At 37.0% G+C, this 13,180-nt stretch overlaps 1 protein-coding gene across 3 annotated transcripts in view; it reads right to left on the bottom strand.

Annotated features, from left to right (window-relative positions):
- MCMBP (minichromosome maintenance complex binding protein) overlaps positions 1-13,180 on the bottom strand; it is a 17,209-nt gene continuing 4,029 nt past the window's right edge. The window contains exons 6-17 of one of the 3 annotated variants that reach the window (XM_074907852.1): positions 12,002-12,140; positions 11,234-11,239; positions 10,451-10,602; positions 9,598-9,698; positions 7,609-7,778; positions 6,643-6,766; positions 4,924-5,041; positions 4,252-4,417; positions 1,947-2,080; positions 1,152-1,316; positions 666-754; positions 1-379 (exon numbers count right to left, since the gene is read on the bottom strand). In XM_074907852.1, coding sequence (XP_074763953.1) covers positions 253-379; positions 666-754; positions 1,152-1,316; positions 1,947-2,080; positions 4,252-4,417; positions 4,924-5,041; positions 6,643-6,766; positions 7,609-7,778; positions 9,598-9,698; positions 10,451-10,602; positions 11,234-11,239; positions 12,002-12,140 — 1,491 coding nt within the window. In that variant the 3' untranslated portion in view covers positions 1-252. Of the gene's footprint in view, positions 380-665; positions 755-1,151; positions 1,317-1,946; positions 2,081-4,251; positions 4,418-4,923; positions 5,042-6,642; positions 6,767-7,581; positions 7,779-9,597; positions 9,699-10,450; positions 10,603-11,233; positions 11,240-12,001; positions 12,141-13,180 lie in introns of all 3 variants that reach the window. The other 2 variants (XM_074907851.1, XM_074907850.1) reach the window with 2 other exon arrangements.

Consider the following 13,180-nt stretch of genomic DNA (forward strand, 5'->3'; position numbering starts at 1 on the left):
TTCAGTATTAAAGTTTAATATCAAACAATTTGCTTGTTGTTACCAATTTTCAATTACAAAACAGGCTCCAAAAAAATTTCATAAAATATGTTTAACTGGCTGAACAGAGTTAAGTGTGTTCAGACTGCAAGGGTAAATATCCATAACTTTTTGGTATAAATTATCTACAAAAACTGGTATAAACAATATTCCAATCTTAGTATGGGTTCCATCTAGGATTAGACAAATTTTCATAGCGACAGCCACAAAATATTAAAGTTCATTCCCATTAACACATTTTTGTTGCTGCAGTCGGACTTTCCGTAACGCCTCCAGCTGTTTTGCTCTCAGCCACCTCTCCCGTGACAGCGTCGTCTGCCCCGCGCTGAGAGACAGGAACCTGGAGGAGCAGAAACAGCAATTAAGAGCTTGTTCACGTGTGAGGTTTGATAAGCTAATACAGTACAAAACCAGTTTTCTTTCAGTATCCTATGAACTCGAAAGCATGGGAGGAAATGCTTTGCCTAAGAATCTGTGACAAGAGGAACGAAGGAAGAGGAGATTCCATCTTTTGACTGTTGGCCAAGCCTCAGGCACCTTCAATCCAACTGCAGACTCTGAGCCTTGACTGCATTTGTCACCAGCTTGCCAGACAGCCTTTAGTTCTGGCAAACAGCACTACCCACCTCGCTACGAGCAGAGTTCTGTGCAGATCATCAGCTGTTATGCTCTCGGGGTCATTCTTGCGCATTTCCACAAAGTCTTCTTCTACTGCCTATAAACAATACGGCATGTAATTAAGTGGCAAAAAAGAATCTTTGCTATGAGATAAGCTTTTAAGGAGCTAAACCACCATAACAACCCTTACAGAAGACACATTTCAGCTCATTGCTGTCAGGAAGCAAGCTTGAGTAAAAAATAAGCTACTTCTCATCTGTAAGAAGAATTAGCTTTCAAAATGACGTTTTAGAAAGCAAGGTACATGTAAAGTATATACTGAAATACTCAGGAGTACAAAGCCTTGAAGGCACATTCCAGGCAAGAAAATGCCTGTGTTTTTTAGAATACTTCAAGGAGAATCACTGACAGGGAACAATAGGAAAGTAACTTTCTATAAAAGTGCTTTTTGTCTGAATATACAGTTGAAAACACATTAGTGAAGTCATCCATACCTTGGTCACTTCATCAGATATACTATAGTCCAGCAGCCTCAACAAACTTAGATAAATTCGGAATTTGTTCAACACAGAAGGGAGCACTGCTGTTAGGAGGCTGTTCATGTACTCTTCCATGTTTGGTGGAATTATCTGTGGTTGTAAGTGGACTTGGCAATCTGACTGAAAAATAAAATTACATATCATCTCTTTCCACATCCTGTTTTTTCTATTCAAAGACTAATTTAATCTCTAAAGCAACAGAAATCAATATTTCCCAGAATTAAGATAAGACAATTCTTTAACAGTTTTCATCTTGAAAACTAGCATGAAGTCCTTATTCAAGCAGGAGACAGTTTCACTTCGAGGCAAGAGAGCAAAGGCACTAATTCATAAAGCTAGAATGCAGATCAGACAGCTGTAAAGCCATGGCCATGCCAGCGTCAGTGCTGGATCTGTTGCTCTTTATTCCTGTGCCCATCACCTCAGGAACCACTGTTCTAGATTAAGGCTTTGAGAGCAGCAGCGTCTCCGCAGGCTTTACCCATTACCAGGCCTCCATCAGTAACTCGAGCCTTGCCATCACTGTACTGTTCAGCCAAGGAGGAGGGAAGGTCACTCTCCGTTTTCCTTTGAACAGGTTTTTGGCCTGGCTGCAGCCACGAGGGAGAAAGCAGTAACTAATGCGAGTGTCATACCCACCCCTGGTCACAAGACGGTTTTCCTGTCTACACTTGTCCCTGGAATGGCATGCTCTAAGTAAGTAGCTACCAACTGTAGTTACTCCCCAAATTCAGGAAGACCTTGCCATACCGGTAGGAGCGATCGGCCCTCTGAAGTGATAAGAACGTTAATATTGCATGGGAATTCCATCTGGTGGTAACTGAAGTCATAATCCACCTTCTGCCAGGTTATCAGATTACCCAGTGCTGTCACATTATGTACACCTAGAAAGGCAAGAACAAATTCTCTGACAACCAGACCGAAACAAATGTCAGACTGGATTTTTTTTTCCAATCTGTTTTCAATGAGCTGCTGGTAGAAGAACTCTTGCAAGCATACTGTTCTTATGTCTGTGGAGTCTTCCAGATAGAGACAACCCCTTCTTAAGGCCAAAATTAAGAATTCTTGAAGGATTTCAAGCCTAAATTTTATCTGGCCTAGCATATGCAATAACAGTTAATGTTTTCATCGGTCTTACAAAGCCAGGTAACTGTTTACAGAGAAAATTATCTCCTCAAGAGGACAAAATTATCTGACAGCAAATGGAGTTTAAGAGGGAGGAAAAAAAAAGTCTTGCTGGATAAAGAACACATTAGATAGGCTAGCAAGACCAGAACACCTGAAGAAAATACTTATAAAAATTTGGCAGAATGATAATAACAGTCCAGGTAAGGCAAGTGACTTAAGTTATTTAAGATCTAGAAAGTTAAGACTGACAAATTAACTGGTTAACTCCTGGAATTCTCCCTTTGAAATACTGACAAGTACCCAGCAATTCAAATTTCAGCAGCATTACTGCATCAAATGACACATCCATTGTTATGTTTTTGCCTTTAATGAGTTAATATTAATTTACTATACTGTAAATAAGGCAAAGTTAGTAAATAAAGGCATATTTAATACTATGGCTTACTTCTGGGACATTTTCCCCTTTGGAATCTCTTAAACTGTAACTTCTAACAGTTCCAGACCAACTATTAAATCTGTTAAGACACTTACTCTTCTCTAAGATTAAATTTTGTTCCCAACATTGTTACAAGAAATTAAACATTCCTACTTTTAAAACTCTAAATTCAGCAGAGAACATCACACCAACAGAAATGAAAAATTAACAAGCCTATTTTATCTCCAACTTTTAATACTTAAAATATTACTTTGCATTAGATGTTGAGGTTTTTTTAGACATGAAGAACAAACATTTTAGAAAACCTGTAAACCAGCAGAGCAAGATTTTCCTGTGAATGGGAGTTTTTCATGTTGGACTTTTTTTTTTTTTTTGGGAAACAGACAATGCAAAGATTTCTACTAGTTTTATTGTTTTCTTTAGTGAAATTTTGTAACTTTAATAAAGCAAAGTAACAAAAAAATACTGAAGACTCAAATCCAAGTAAATAATTCCAATGAACAACTTTTAACAGCAGTATTTAAAAAAGACCTAAACTGAAATTATGTTTCTAAATAGAATCAACCTGAAATCCGAACCTCACTAGTTCTGCCAAACTAAGTGTTTGAACAGGACAGAGCACTGATACTCATTAGGGAGATTTATTTTACAATAAAGTCACTTCCAGTGATTTCCTGTTCTTCTTTCCTTGAAATCACCAGATATCCACACTATGCATATGCATTCTCCAGTTACGGAACTTTTAATAGGTACTGCAACCTCTTTTATGTAGGTTATAATAAAATTAATTATCTAAAGCTCTGTAGAAAGCATACTGCACAGTGCTACAAGCAGCTTACAAGACATCAGCTTACAAGACAGAATCATCATTCTATTCCACACAGTAATATTTTTTTTATCTCCCATTTTCAGTTGGGTTTTCAGGAATGGTTTCCATACATACAGTAAAAGTATAAAGCATAAGGCAGCAGCATATGCTTCTCCCACTCCTTTATCGCAGGAAACTGAAACTTATTCATTATCACAGGAAACTGAAAGGCCATTCTAATGAATCAGAGGTATTTTGGTCTCAAGATTTATTCAAATTAGTGGCCTTTTCCACCAAGTGACAAAGACACTGTCTGGAGTTCTCTACAATGCAAACAAACCTATACTATACAAGGAACCTTCTTGTTTCATTATCTGTCATTTGTGGTCTGGGATAGAGATTTTGACTCAACACAGGCATTTCTGAGCAAAACACCAGAAACTTCCAGAAAGTCAAACAGGGAAAAAAAAAAAAAAAAGTCCAGGAGATCAAGCCTTAAGTTGCCTGAGAAGGCTGAAGACCAGCAAGAAGCTAGTCCAAGCAATTAAATATGATATAGAAACCACAGTTTTGTAATAGAGCGTTATCACTGGGACATAATTTGCATCATTGTCTTAAAATATAACAATTTTTAACCTTCCAGATGAGATTTTTAAGAAAAAAACAAACAAAAAAATATCTACCTGTTGTGTCAAGCTGTCCCTGCTCAAGCTGAGTCTCATCTACTACAAGGGAAGTGTTGCTGGCAAGCTGCAATACTCCACTGACTAAGCGATTAGCTGCGTAGTCTTTGTGTGGGATAAAACGTGAATGGTTCATGTTTTCAATGGTCATTTGTAGGCGATAGGACTGCAATGAGAAAAGAAACTAATCAGCACATTTCCTCTCCTCCAGCTTCCCCAGTAAATGCTGCTTCCTTCAGCAAGAGCTATAACCGTGAACTTTCATAGTAAGTAAAACAAAACTTATTGCAGCAATACAATTATTATGACCCCAAATGGAATTACTATGAATTTTCTGCAGAACAGTATCCACAAACTTGGGGATAAACGGTAATGACGTGATAATTAAACGACCTAAATGTCTAAACATATCAGTCAGAAAGACAAAGTTAAGTATGAAGCATCTGTCAGTTTAAAACCTTGGGGGGTATAATTTTATTCCATATTCATCCTAGATGAGTAGGTAAATAGGGACTTCAACTGACAGGCAAGCCACATCTCTGCTTTTATCTGACCCTACACAGATAGCAGGAGCCTTCATTTAAGAGGCCTGACTTTAACTAAAATATGTTTATTTGGTTGGAGCAATTAGTCCAATATCTACTGTCAGAAATATGAAAGCATTATTCTTACTGCTGGAACAAGCTGCTGGATAATGCGGTATATGTGCTCTGTGAAGATGCTGTTTCTTGGACATCCACTCAAGTTGACTGTGAATTTTCCCAGAGGAAGCACATCTCGTCTTGCATAACTAAACCAAAACCAACACAGGTTAGGCAAGCGTCTGATTAGCATGGTGAATACAAGTGTCAGTCAGTTTGAGCACTGGGCAGTTCTCTGATAGCTAGCAGGATTTCAATACCAATACATACATAAATAATAGCCACCTTTTCTTCCTCGTCCAGTGTCCAAGGAGCTAAGTTTGGCTGAAGGCTGCTCTGGAAGGCTTTGGGGCACTGCACAAAAGCAGTACGTTTACAGTGCTTGAGATCCTGCAATGTACTTTCCAGACGTTCTGATCTCCTTGTGCTCTATAGTTACTCAGTAAACACACTTCATCCTTTTCCTTTCTTGCTGCCCAATCTCAGTTTCCCTGCTTATCATGCTGATTCCTTTACCTGCCCTCAGCTTTCCTCTCCCTCTTCTTACTGTACATCTTCTCCCCATTCTTGACAAATTTCAACTTTTTTGTGATATCAGCTAAGAGAGAAAACACATTCTAGTCTAAGTGTTAGAGCATTCACAGTCCCAAGAACAAAGTGTGCACAGATTAAAACAAAACCTGCATACTGATATTGCAGTTACTTATATTCACATGGGGAAAAGGGTTCAGGGCAGAGTATAACCACCATAAGTCTTGTCAGCTCATAATTATGCTGCCATGGCATTATGGTTGGATCTGTCTTGATACCACCTCTCCCACTGAGGCTGAGAAATATCTTACAGCTTTTTACATATCAGTTGCAGGTATGAGAAAGGCAAGGTGCTGAGTCCAGTTACAGCTCTGTACACACTTGTGTTAAATTTGTGCTGTACTATTCACTTCATAGCAGAATGGAAGTTTTGAAAATCATAAAACAAGTGGTTCAGTTACCAAGAAATTACTTTTTTTTTTTTTAATGGAATCCATTTACATTTTGAAGAACAACTAAAATTAAATTTGAGCATGATGACTATACTTCATCTAATGAAGACATATTGTCTGAAGTTTCACACCTGAAATTTTAATGAGTCACAGGATGCTGCTCTTTCATCCAATGACAGTTTAAACCAACATTAAGAGAATGTTAAGCAAATCCACTTCAATCAGACATGAAGACAGATCACAACACATATACATCCAGCTACAGCATCAGCTCAGGAGGTAAATTTCTGTCACATGCTAAATGGGGGGCACTTGAACTTACCATTAAACACATCTACATGTAATTAAACAAATTCCCAGAATGTACCTTTCAGTATCTTTTAATACCTAAACAATAATCATTGCAGTTAGTAAATGCTGTCTGTGAGAAGTCAGTGGCAAGTCCTATTCAATAAAGAAACTAGAGATAAAAAGATTTTTTCATACCTCTGTTTAAAAGTATCTTGGAGATTTTGTCCAACTCTCAAAGGAACACTGAAAGGACATACTGCCACAAAACTGGCCTTTTAAGAAAGCTTACTGTTATTTCAGACAATTAAATCTGTTTACAGTGTCTCTTATGACAGGACAGCTCTAGTTGGACAAAATACTACTGGAACAAGTCCTGCTGAAGCTATTTCTGCCATTAATTTGCAGAGTGGTAAAGAACCCCATAGAATGAGATTCTTTTTAAAACATAAATTCTCAACAAACATCTAAATACTTACACTGTAGAGATGAGATGCAATATAAGGTATTCAGCAGCCAAACTGTCTCCCAAGAGGGCGTGGGTGAGGAACCCAAGCAACTCTGCTCTCACTGGTGACAGCTCAGACATGAAATTAGTAACAACTGATAAAAGAGCAGAAGACAACAAATGTCAGAAAACCTGCTGTTCCTCACCCTCTTCTCTCTGTACAAGTCTTACTTTCCAGTACAGTTTGATGAAGAAAAATGGTTACTCCTAGGAAACATAAACATTTGTGGGTTTTCCAGCCGAGCAATTGCTGGCTTTCGATAACCTGAGTCACTAATTTTCTTGGAAATGTTCCCTTTTTTAAAATTAGATATTGTGTAATGTATTTGCAAAAGGCTGTAAAGTTTGGAGCCAAATTTCTAGAATTGATAGCCTATCCATAATATGTTAAAAGGCAGAACTGAAATCCCTTGCACGTAGCACTGCTCAGGACAACCAATACAAGGCACACAAGGAAGAAAATGCTAAATATCAGTCAGAGATTTGCATGCAATAATTCAGAGACAAAAAATAACAGTCAAACAGGCCACACGGAATAGCACAGTTGCTTAAAACCAGAATTATTTACTTCACAGTGTTATGATTCTTATGTTGTCAGTATGTTTCTTATTTTCACTGTTAAACTAAACTGGAAATCAAGATTTCCAGCAATTCACTACTCCATTTGAAAACAAAATATTATTGCAGAACAACTTGGTAAAATCCTTGAGCATGCAGAATGCAAACCCAAGTTTCATATAAATCACATTTAGGTCAGAAAAAGAAACATGTAAGCCTCGAGCAAACACATGTATCTTGTCCAGTTCTGTAGCTGAATGGTTCCTTCATTTAACAAGATCTAAATTCAAACCCTGCCACTGATGTATCTGTCTCTGAGCAAAGAAGTGCTTGTTCACATGTACTAGTACACAGAGAGAGGTCAAGTTCAGATACTCACAGGTTTTACTCTCCTCTTCATTAAGGCAGGCAGGCAGTAATGGGTTAATGTGTTGTAATTTCTGTGCCAAAATCACGTGGATTCTGGGGACTAATGAGGCTGGAGGACTGTGCACTCTCTGTTCTTCTGCTGTGTCCATACACTCCATAGGATCAAGGGCTGAGCTGTCCCTAGGAAAGGGCACAGCACAACTGGACTTAGAAACATTCCACACAAATTTCTCTCCATTTGACTAAGAGCAGCTGGAATCAGGCCAAGAACACATCGGAACAAACAGCATCTGCTCCCAGCTCCTGCTAACTCCTCCCATATTCAAACTACCTTCTTTATGATTTTTATGAACAACATAAACACTGAATCACAATTATATAAATGATACAGAAATGCCAAAGCATGCTTGACCAAAAAAAATTTGGATTCTATTATTTCCAGAAAATAATAAAATCTTAAGTCTCCTAAAAAAACCCCAAATATCTCAAAACCAAACACACCAAACAAAAGCACATTTATTGTCTGCTGCACCATTTAATAAGATGTAGCTTCAAATAAGATACTACACATTGTTCTGTCTGGCATGTACCTAATGAAGTCTAAACAGTAACTTTTGAAAAAATAAGCTAATGACTTATTACATTTGTCTGTGTATGCACATGTAAGATTTTCATATTCCACTGGGTTCCGGAGCCTGATAAGATCTTCTGGACAGTCACATAACAGCTATATCACTGGCTGAGTTAAAAAAAAGGTAAATAAATCCTTATGTGCTTCAGCTCAAATTTGAAAGTATTACCTCTTAATTTAAGAGTTCAGATACAAAAGCTTTGCTCTCCCTGATGCTGCTATACAAAACTCTTTCCAGGTGGTTTTCATTTGTTACATAGAAACTAAAATCCCTTAAGTGACTATATCAGATGATAGTAAAGTTCAGTACCAGTTTAATCAACTTGTACTGGTTTTAAAAGCTGAAAGGCTTTATAACTTCAAAGCCTCTTCAGCAGTCCACCAACAGCCTATCCACTCTTTCCATGAAAAGAAATTTCTTTTGTTTGCATTCAAAACATTGCTAAATGCCACCATTTTGTCTATTTGTGACAGAATGACATGCAGGAAAAAACCCCAACAACCTATGACAGACCAACTGAGCTGTCAGTCTGGGATTAGCTGTCAGAAAGATGATAACCAAAAGCAGCTGACCAGGCTGAGCTAACTTTTAAGAAATTGGCACTATAAAGGATTCACACTGCCCTCTCTATATTGTATTATCAGAAAGATAAACAAAATCACCAACTGAAATAATTTAAAGTGCAATGGTTCAAGGCTTCAGTAGTACATATGTTAGATCAGTCAACAGTTTGATTTTAAAAATTGACTTCTTGCATCCTCCTGGCTTAGTTTTTGGTCAAGCAAGTAATTGCAAAACAGAAGGTGATATGGGAAGTTTCTATGAGTGGTGTAATGTGATTATATACCTTAATTAATGAAAAAAATCAACCCAATTTTTACTCATTTTGGTCACTTTCACTCTCCATGCAAACTTTTGTTTATATTCTTCAGAACTATTTAGGGTAACAACTTTCATGGACTTAGAAATTATTTCAAAAGGACATTTTATACTTTTAAAGCTTATTTGAAAGCTTTTTTCACTATTCACTCATTCACTGGAAGTTTAATAGGCATGAAAGAGTACAAAACATTTAGCTATAGAAACACCTTCTTTATACACTCTACAGCAACCTAAAAAAAAAACCAAAGACACATCGTGTATCCAAGGGTATGGACGTACCCGAGTACAACAGACTTCAGTTTACAGGACAGTGGATCTAACACTTTCCACATCAAGCTTTTTTTAAGCAACAGAATCAACCTCTTAAGCATAACTTATGTATTTACACATTTCCCTGTCTGTATTAAGGGGACAGCCAAAATATTTTGTTCATTGAACTAAAAATTTCCTTCATTTCAGGATCACACATCAGGGAGGAGCCTTACCTCTCTTCATTGTTTACTATGCTCAGCACTGGGTCCACAGACAAAATACCATATACCTCCAGAACATCATTGACTTTGAAATTATCCCAGCTCTCATAGACCTGTCACAAAGAGAAAATAATAAAATACAGAGGCAGATGGGCCAGATGCAGGACTGCACACACACATGCACCAACAAAAGGAAGAATCTCAGTAGATTCAACTGGAGACTGAGAACAGTCTGTGTGAAGAGGTGTCTCCTAGTCCTCAGTGTCAGTAAGCTTATACTGAAAAATTACTTTCTACAGCTGCATGCACCTTCCTGCTGGCATTCTTTTGCTACACAAATGCAGATGCTTGTATTCTAATCTGATTTAGCAAGATCTGCTGAATAAGAGAGCATTCAACACACTAACAGCATAGAAACTGTGTTGGAAGTCTCATAGTCAACGTAGCATACTAGTGAATCAAAGACTGTTTCAAATACAAAACCATGTAGTTTATGTTTCTTTTGGCTTGTTCCATCACAACTTTTTTCCTTTAGAGGACAAATCCTAAAAGAAAAATACCAAGAGTCCATACCAGCTACACCTAGTAATAACTTTTGTTTTTTAAAACTAAGTGTAGTGTGAAAGTTCAAGCTCTAATAATAAATGCTGTTGAATGATTTCAGCTATTACAATGCACTCATGAAGAGAAACAATGTAAGAGTGAAAACCAACAATGTAATTATCTATAGAAACAAAATTCTGGACTTGAGAGAATTTCTGTGCCTAATGAACCAATGCAAGACTAACTACTTACATTCTAACTTCAGAATCTGTCTGCCTCACTGAGGCCACAGCCATGCTCATCATCTCTCCACTTGTGTTACCTTTACAAGACATGCTGGTCCCTTCTCTCCTGGCAATGGAAAATTTAAGTCAAGTGGAGGGGAGCAGTTGGGAGAAATGAGATGATGACCTGCAGAAGCTTCTGTTTCTAATCTCTTTGGCTCCACACATCCATGGATATCACCTCCGCTGCCTGAAAAATACAGGATTCGTACACCCTTTAAACAGAAATGCAAAAATGAACAACTCTCTTCAGTTCAGAATTAAGCTAATTTAACAAGGTGTCCGAGACAAAAACATTTAATGCAATATATTTGACAGAAGATACCCTTAATCAGAATAGAAAAGTCTCTCAAATGCATATTTTATATTAACAAGTTAAGTGTGAGAGAGTGTACTGGTAAAGAACTACGTGTCTTAGAAACTCAAACATGGCCAGAAATCTGATTTTCAAAATGTAACGCTTAACCTGTGTGAATGATTTTTTTCTAAATTCCATGAGGCTGCATGCAAAGGTAATATTTTTCTGCACCTCATGTTTGAAAAATGACAGTTCTTAAAGGTGAGAATATGCATCAACAAAACGGTTAACAAAAAACAAATCTCTGTGGAGTTTCAGCAATATATAAAGCTATAAAAATCTGTTCTACAAATTGATCAGTCCGAGTATGAAGATAAAACAGTCTAAACTATCCTACAAAGTGGTTAAACTACAAAAGGAAAAACCTGAATTCAGCTAATGAACCTGACAGACATAGAATGCTGCACAGAAGAAAAAAATAGCTTCTACAGTTCTTTAACAGAACTGACAATGTTAAACTAACCACTTTCTCTTGTTCAAAGAAAAGTGCCAAAATCTCCAAGAGAACGCTCATGCTGGTTCAACTGGCATCTCCACAGATGAGCATCAAAACAAACAGTTCACAAACTGATTACAACATCAATAAGAACTGCACACCATCTGAACACTGCTAGTGTTTGAAATACCTTCATCTTAAAGGAGGGTTTAATAGCTTTCTTCAGGATGCTACAGGTATCTGGTATTAATCTGGTTCCTTTCCGATGGTGGATTAGTAAATCATATTAGAAAAGAAGTAAGGCTGGAAGATGTTTTTTCATATGTACTACTGTTTGTAGCAAAGCGACACCTAATTGACACGTTTGGCTTTAATTTACACAATAAAATCCATACCCTGAGTGTGAGAAACGAGATTACATGATTTTCCCCAGATTACCATCTGCAACAGGGTGAGAAATTAAACAAGAACTCCTAAATTTCAGCCTGCTGCTATGAATTGTTTGTGTGCTGTTGCATACAAAAGGCAATACACAAGTGCTGCTGTACAAAATACTAGTTTTAGGAATTAACTCTAGCAAGTACTACCAGCAAGTCATACCATATCCACTGCAGCACTGTAGGCTCTCCCACACTACTTCAGTTTAAACCACTGATGACTTCAACAAAGCCACCAAATGAGTTACAAAGGCTGCAACAACACTACTGATTCAAACAATTGCAAATATTTCCATTCTTGAAAACGAAATTTTTGCAAATTCTGGAAAGATATCGTTAAGAACTACTCATCAATAACGACTATCACCTGTATGTTGCTCTTTCTGTTTAGATGGATGTAGATCCATATCTTCATCTTCCTCATAGCTCCTCTTGTGGCGACTTGGTGTGTAGGATGTTGAAGGACTAACTCGAGCTTGGCTTGAACTAACATATGCGTAAAATTGCAGATTAAGGACAACCACAGACTCAGCTGAGAAAATTCAAGCAAAGTTGTTTTGTGGTTTGTTGTGTTGTTTTGTGTTTTTTTTAAACAAAATGCTATTATCCTACTTTGAGCAAGACATTAAAACAATTCTTCAAATTGTTACCTAGGTGTCATCTCTTTAGATACATAAATAACCTGCTTAAGAAATGTACAGCCATCACTGGCTTTGCTGAAAATAGAAACTAAAAAACAAAGTGCTATTCCACTATCAATCTCTAAAATGGGTTGATTTTTTTTTTTTTGAAAAAGCTAATACACTTTTCCTTTTCTTAGCATGGTGGGGAAACACTGAAATAGTGTTTACTACTTCAATAATAGTCTAGCTCACTTTACCTTTCCACTGCTGCAGTACTTTGCTGTAAGCTTCATTCAAAGACTAACTCTTATCAATCATTTTATTATGAAAATTGTGTTAACTTAATTTTAAAATTGCATTGGCATTCTGTGCCAATGACAAGTTCTATTAAATTCTGAACTCAAAACAGGAGATATCAAATCATTATAGATTTACCATCAAATTCTTATCTTTTTATAAAATGCAACACATCCTAGGTTTTCTAGACCTTCCCCTGGAGAAGAGAATATAAAATTCCTAAAAGGTGTTAAAATAAGCATCCTGTATCCATTCCACTCAGATTAATTTAACTTCCATTTACTAGGAGAAACTAAAGATAATTTGTTTCTCCTCAAAATGTTTCCTTTACTTACTGAGAAAACTACATACTGTGCTCAAACTATTAAAACCACAATACTTCAGTTTTCCAGGAATTATTGTCTTAACATGTTCAGCTACAGGTGTTTTCACAGGCCTTTGTGGGAGACTCTCACTGTCCTAATTTAATCAGAAAACACCAATGAAATGCTCATGGCTCAACTGAGGTTTCTATTTTTCTGTGCATTTGCAAATAGAAATTATCTGAAATTTTCAAGATCCTCCCAAGCAAACACGAAAATCTAGACTAAATCCCTACTAAATCAAAGAGCAATGCT

The sequence above is a fragment of the Athene noctua genome, chromosome 5 (genome assembly GCF_965140245.1).
Source record: "Athene noctua chromosome 5, bAthNoc1.hap1.1, whole genome shotgun sequence".
Classification (NCBI taxonomy): Eukaryota; Metazoa; Chordata; class Aves; order Strigiformes; family Strigidae; genus Athene; species Athene noctua.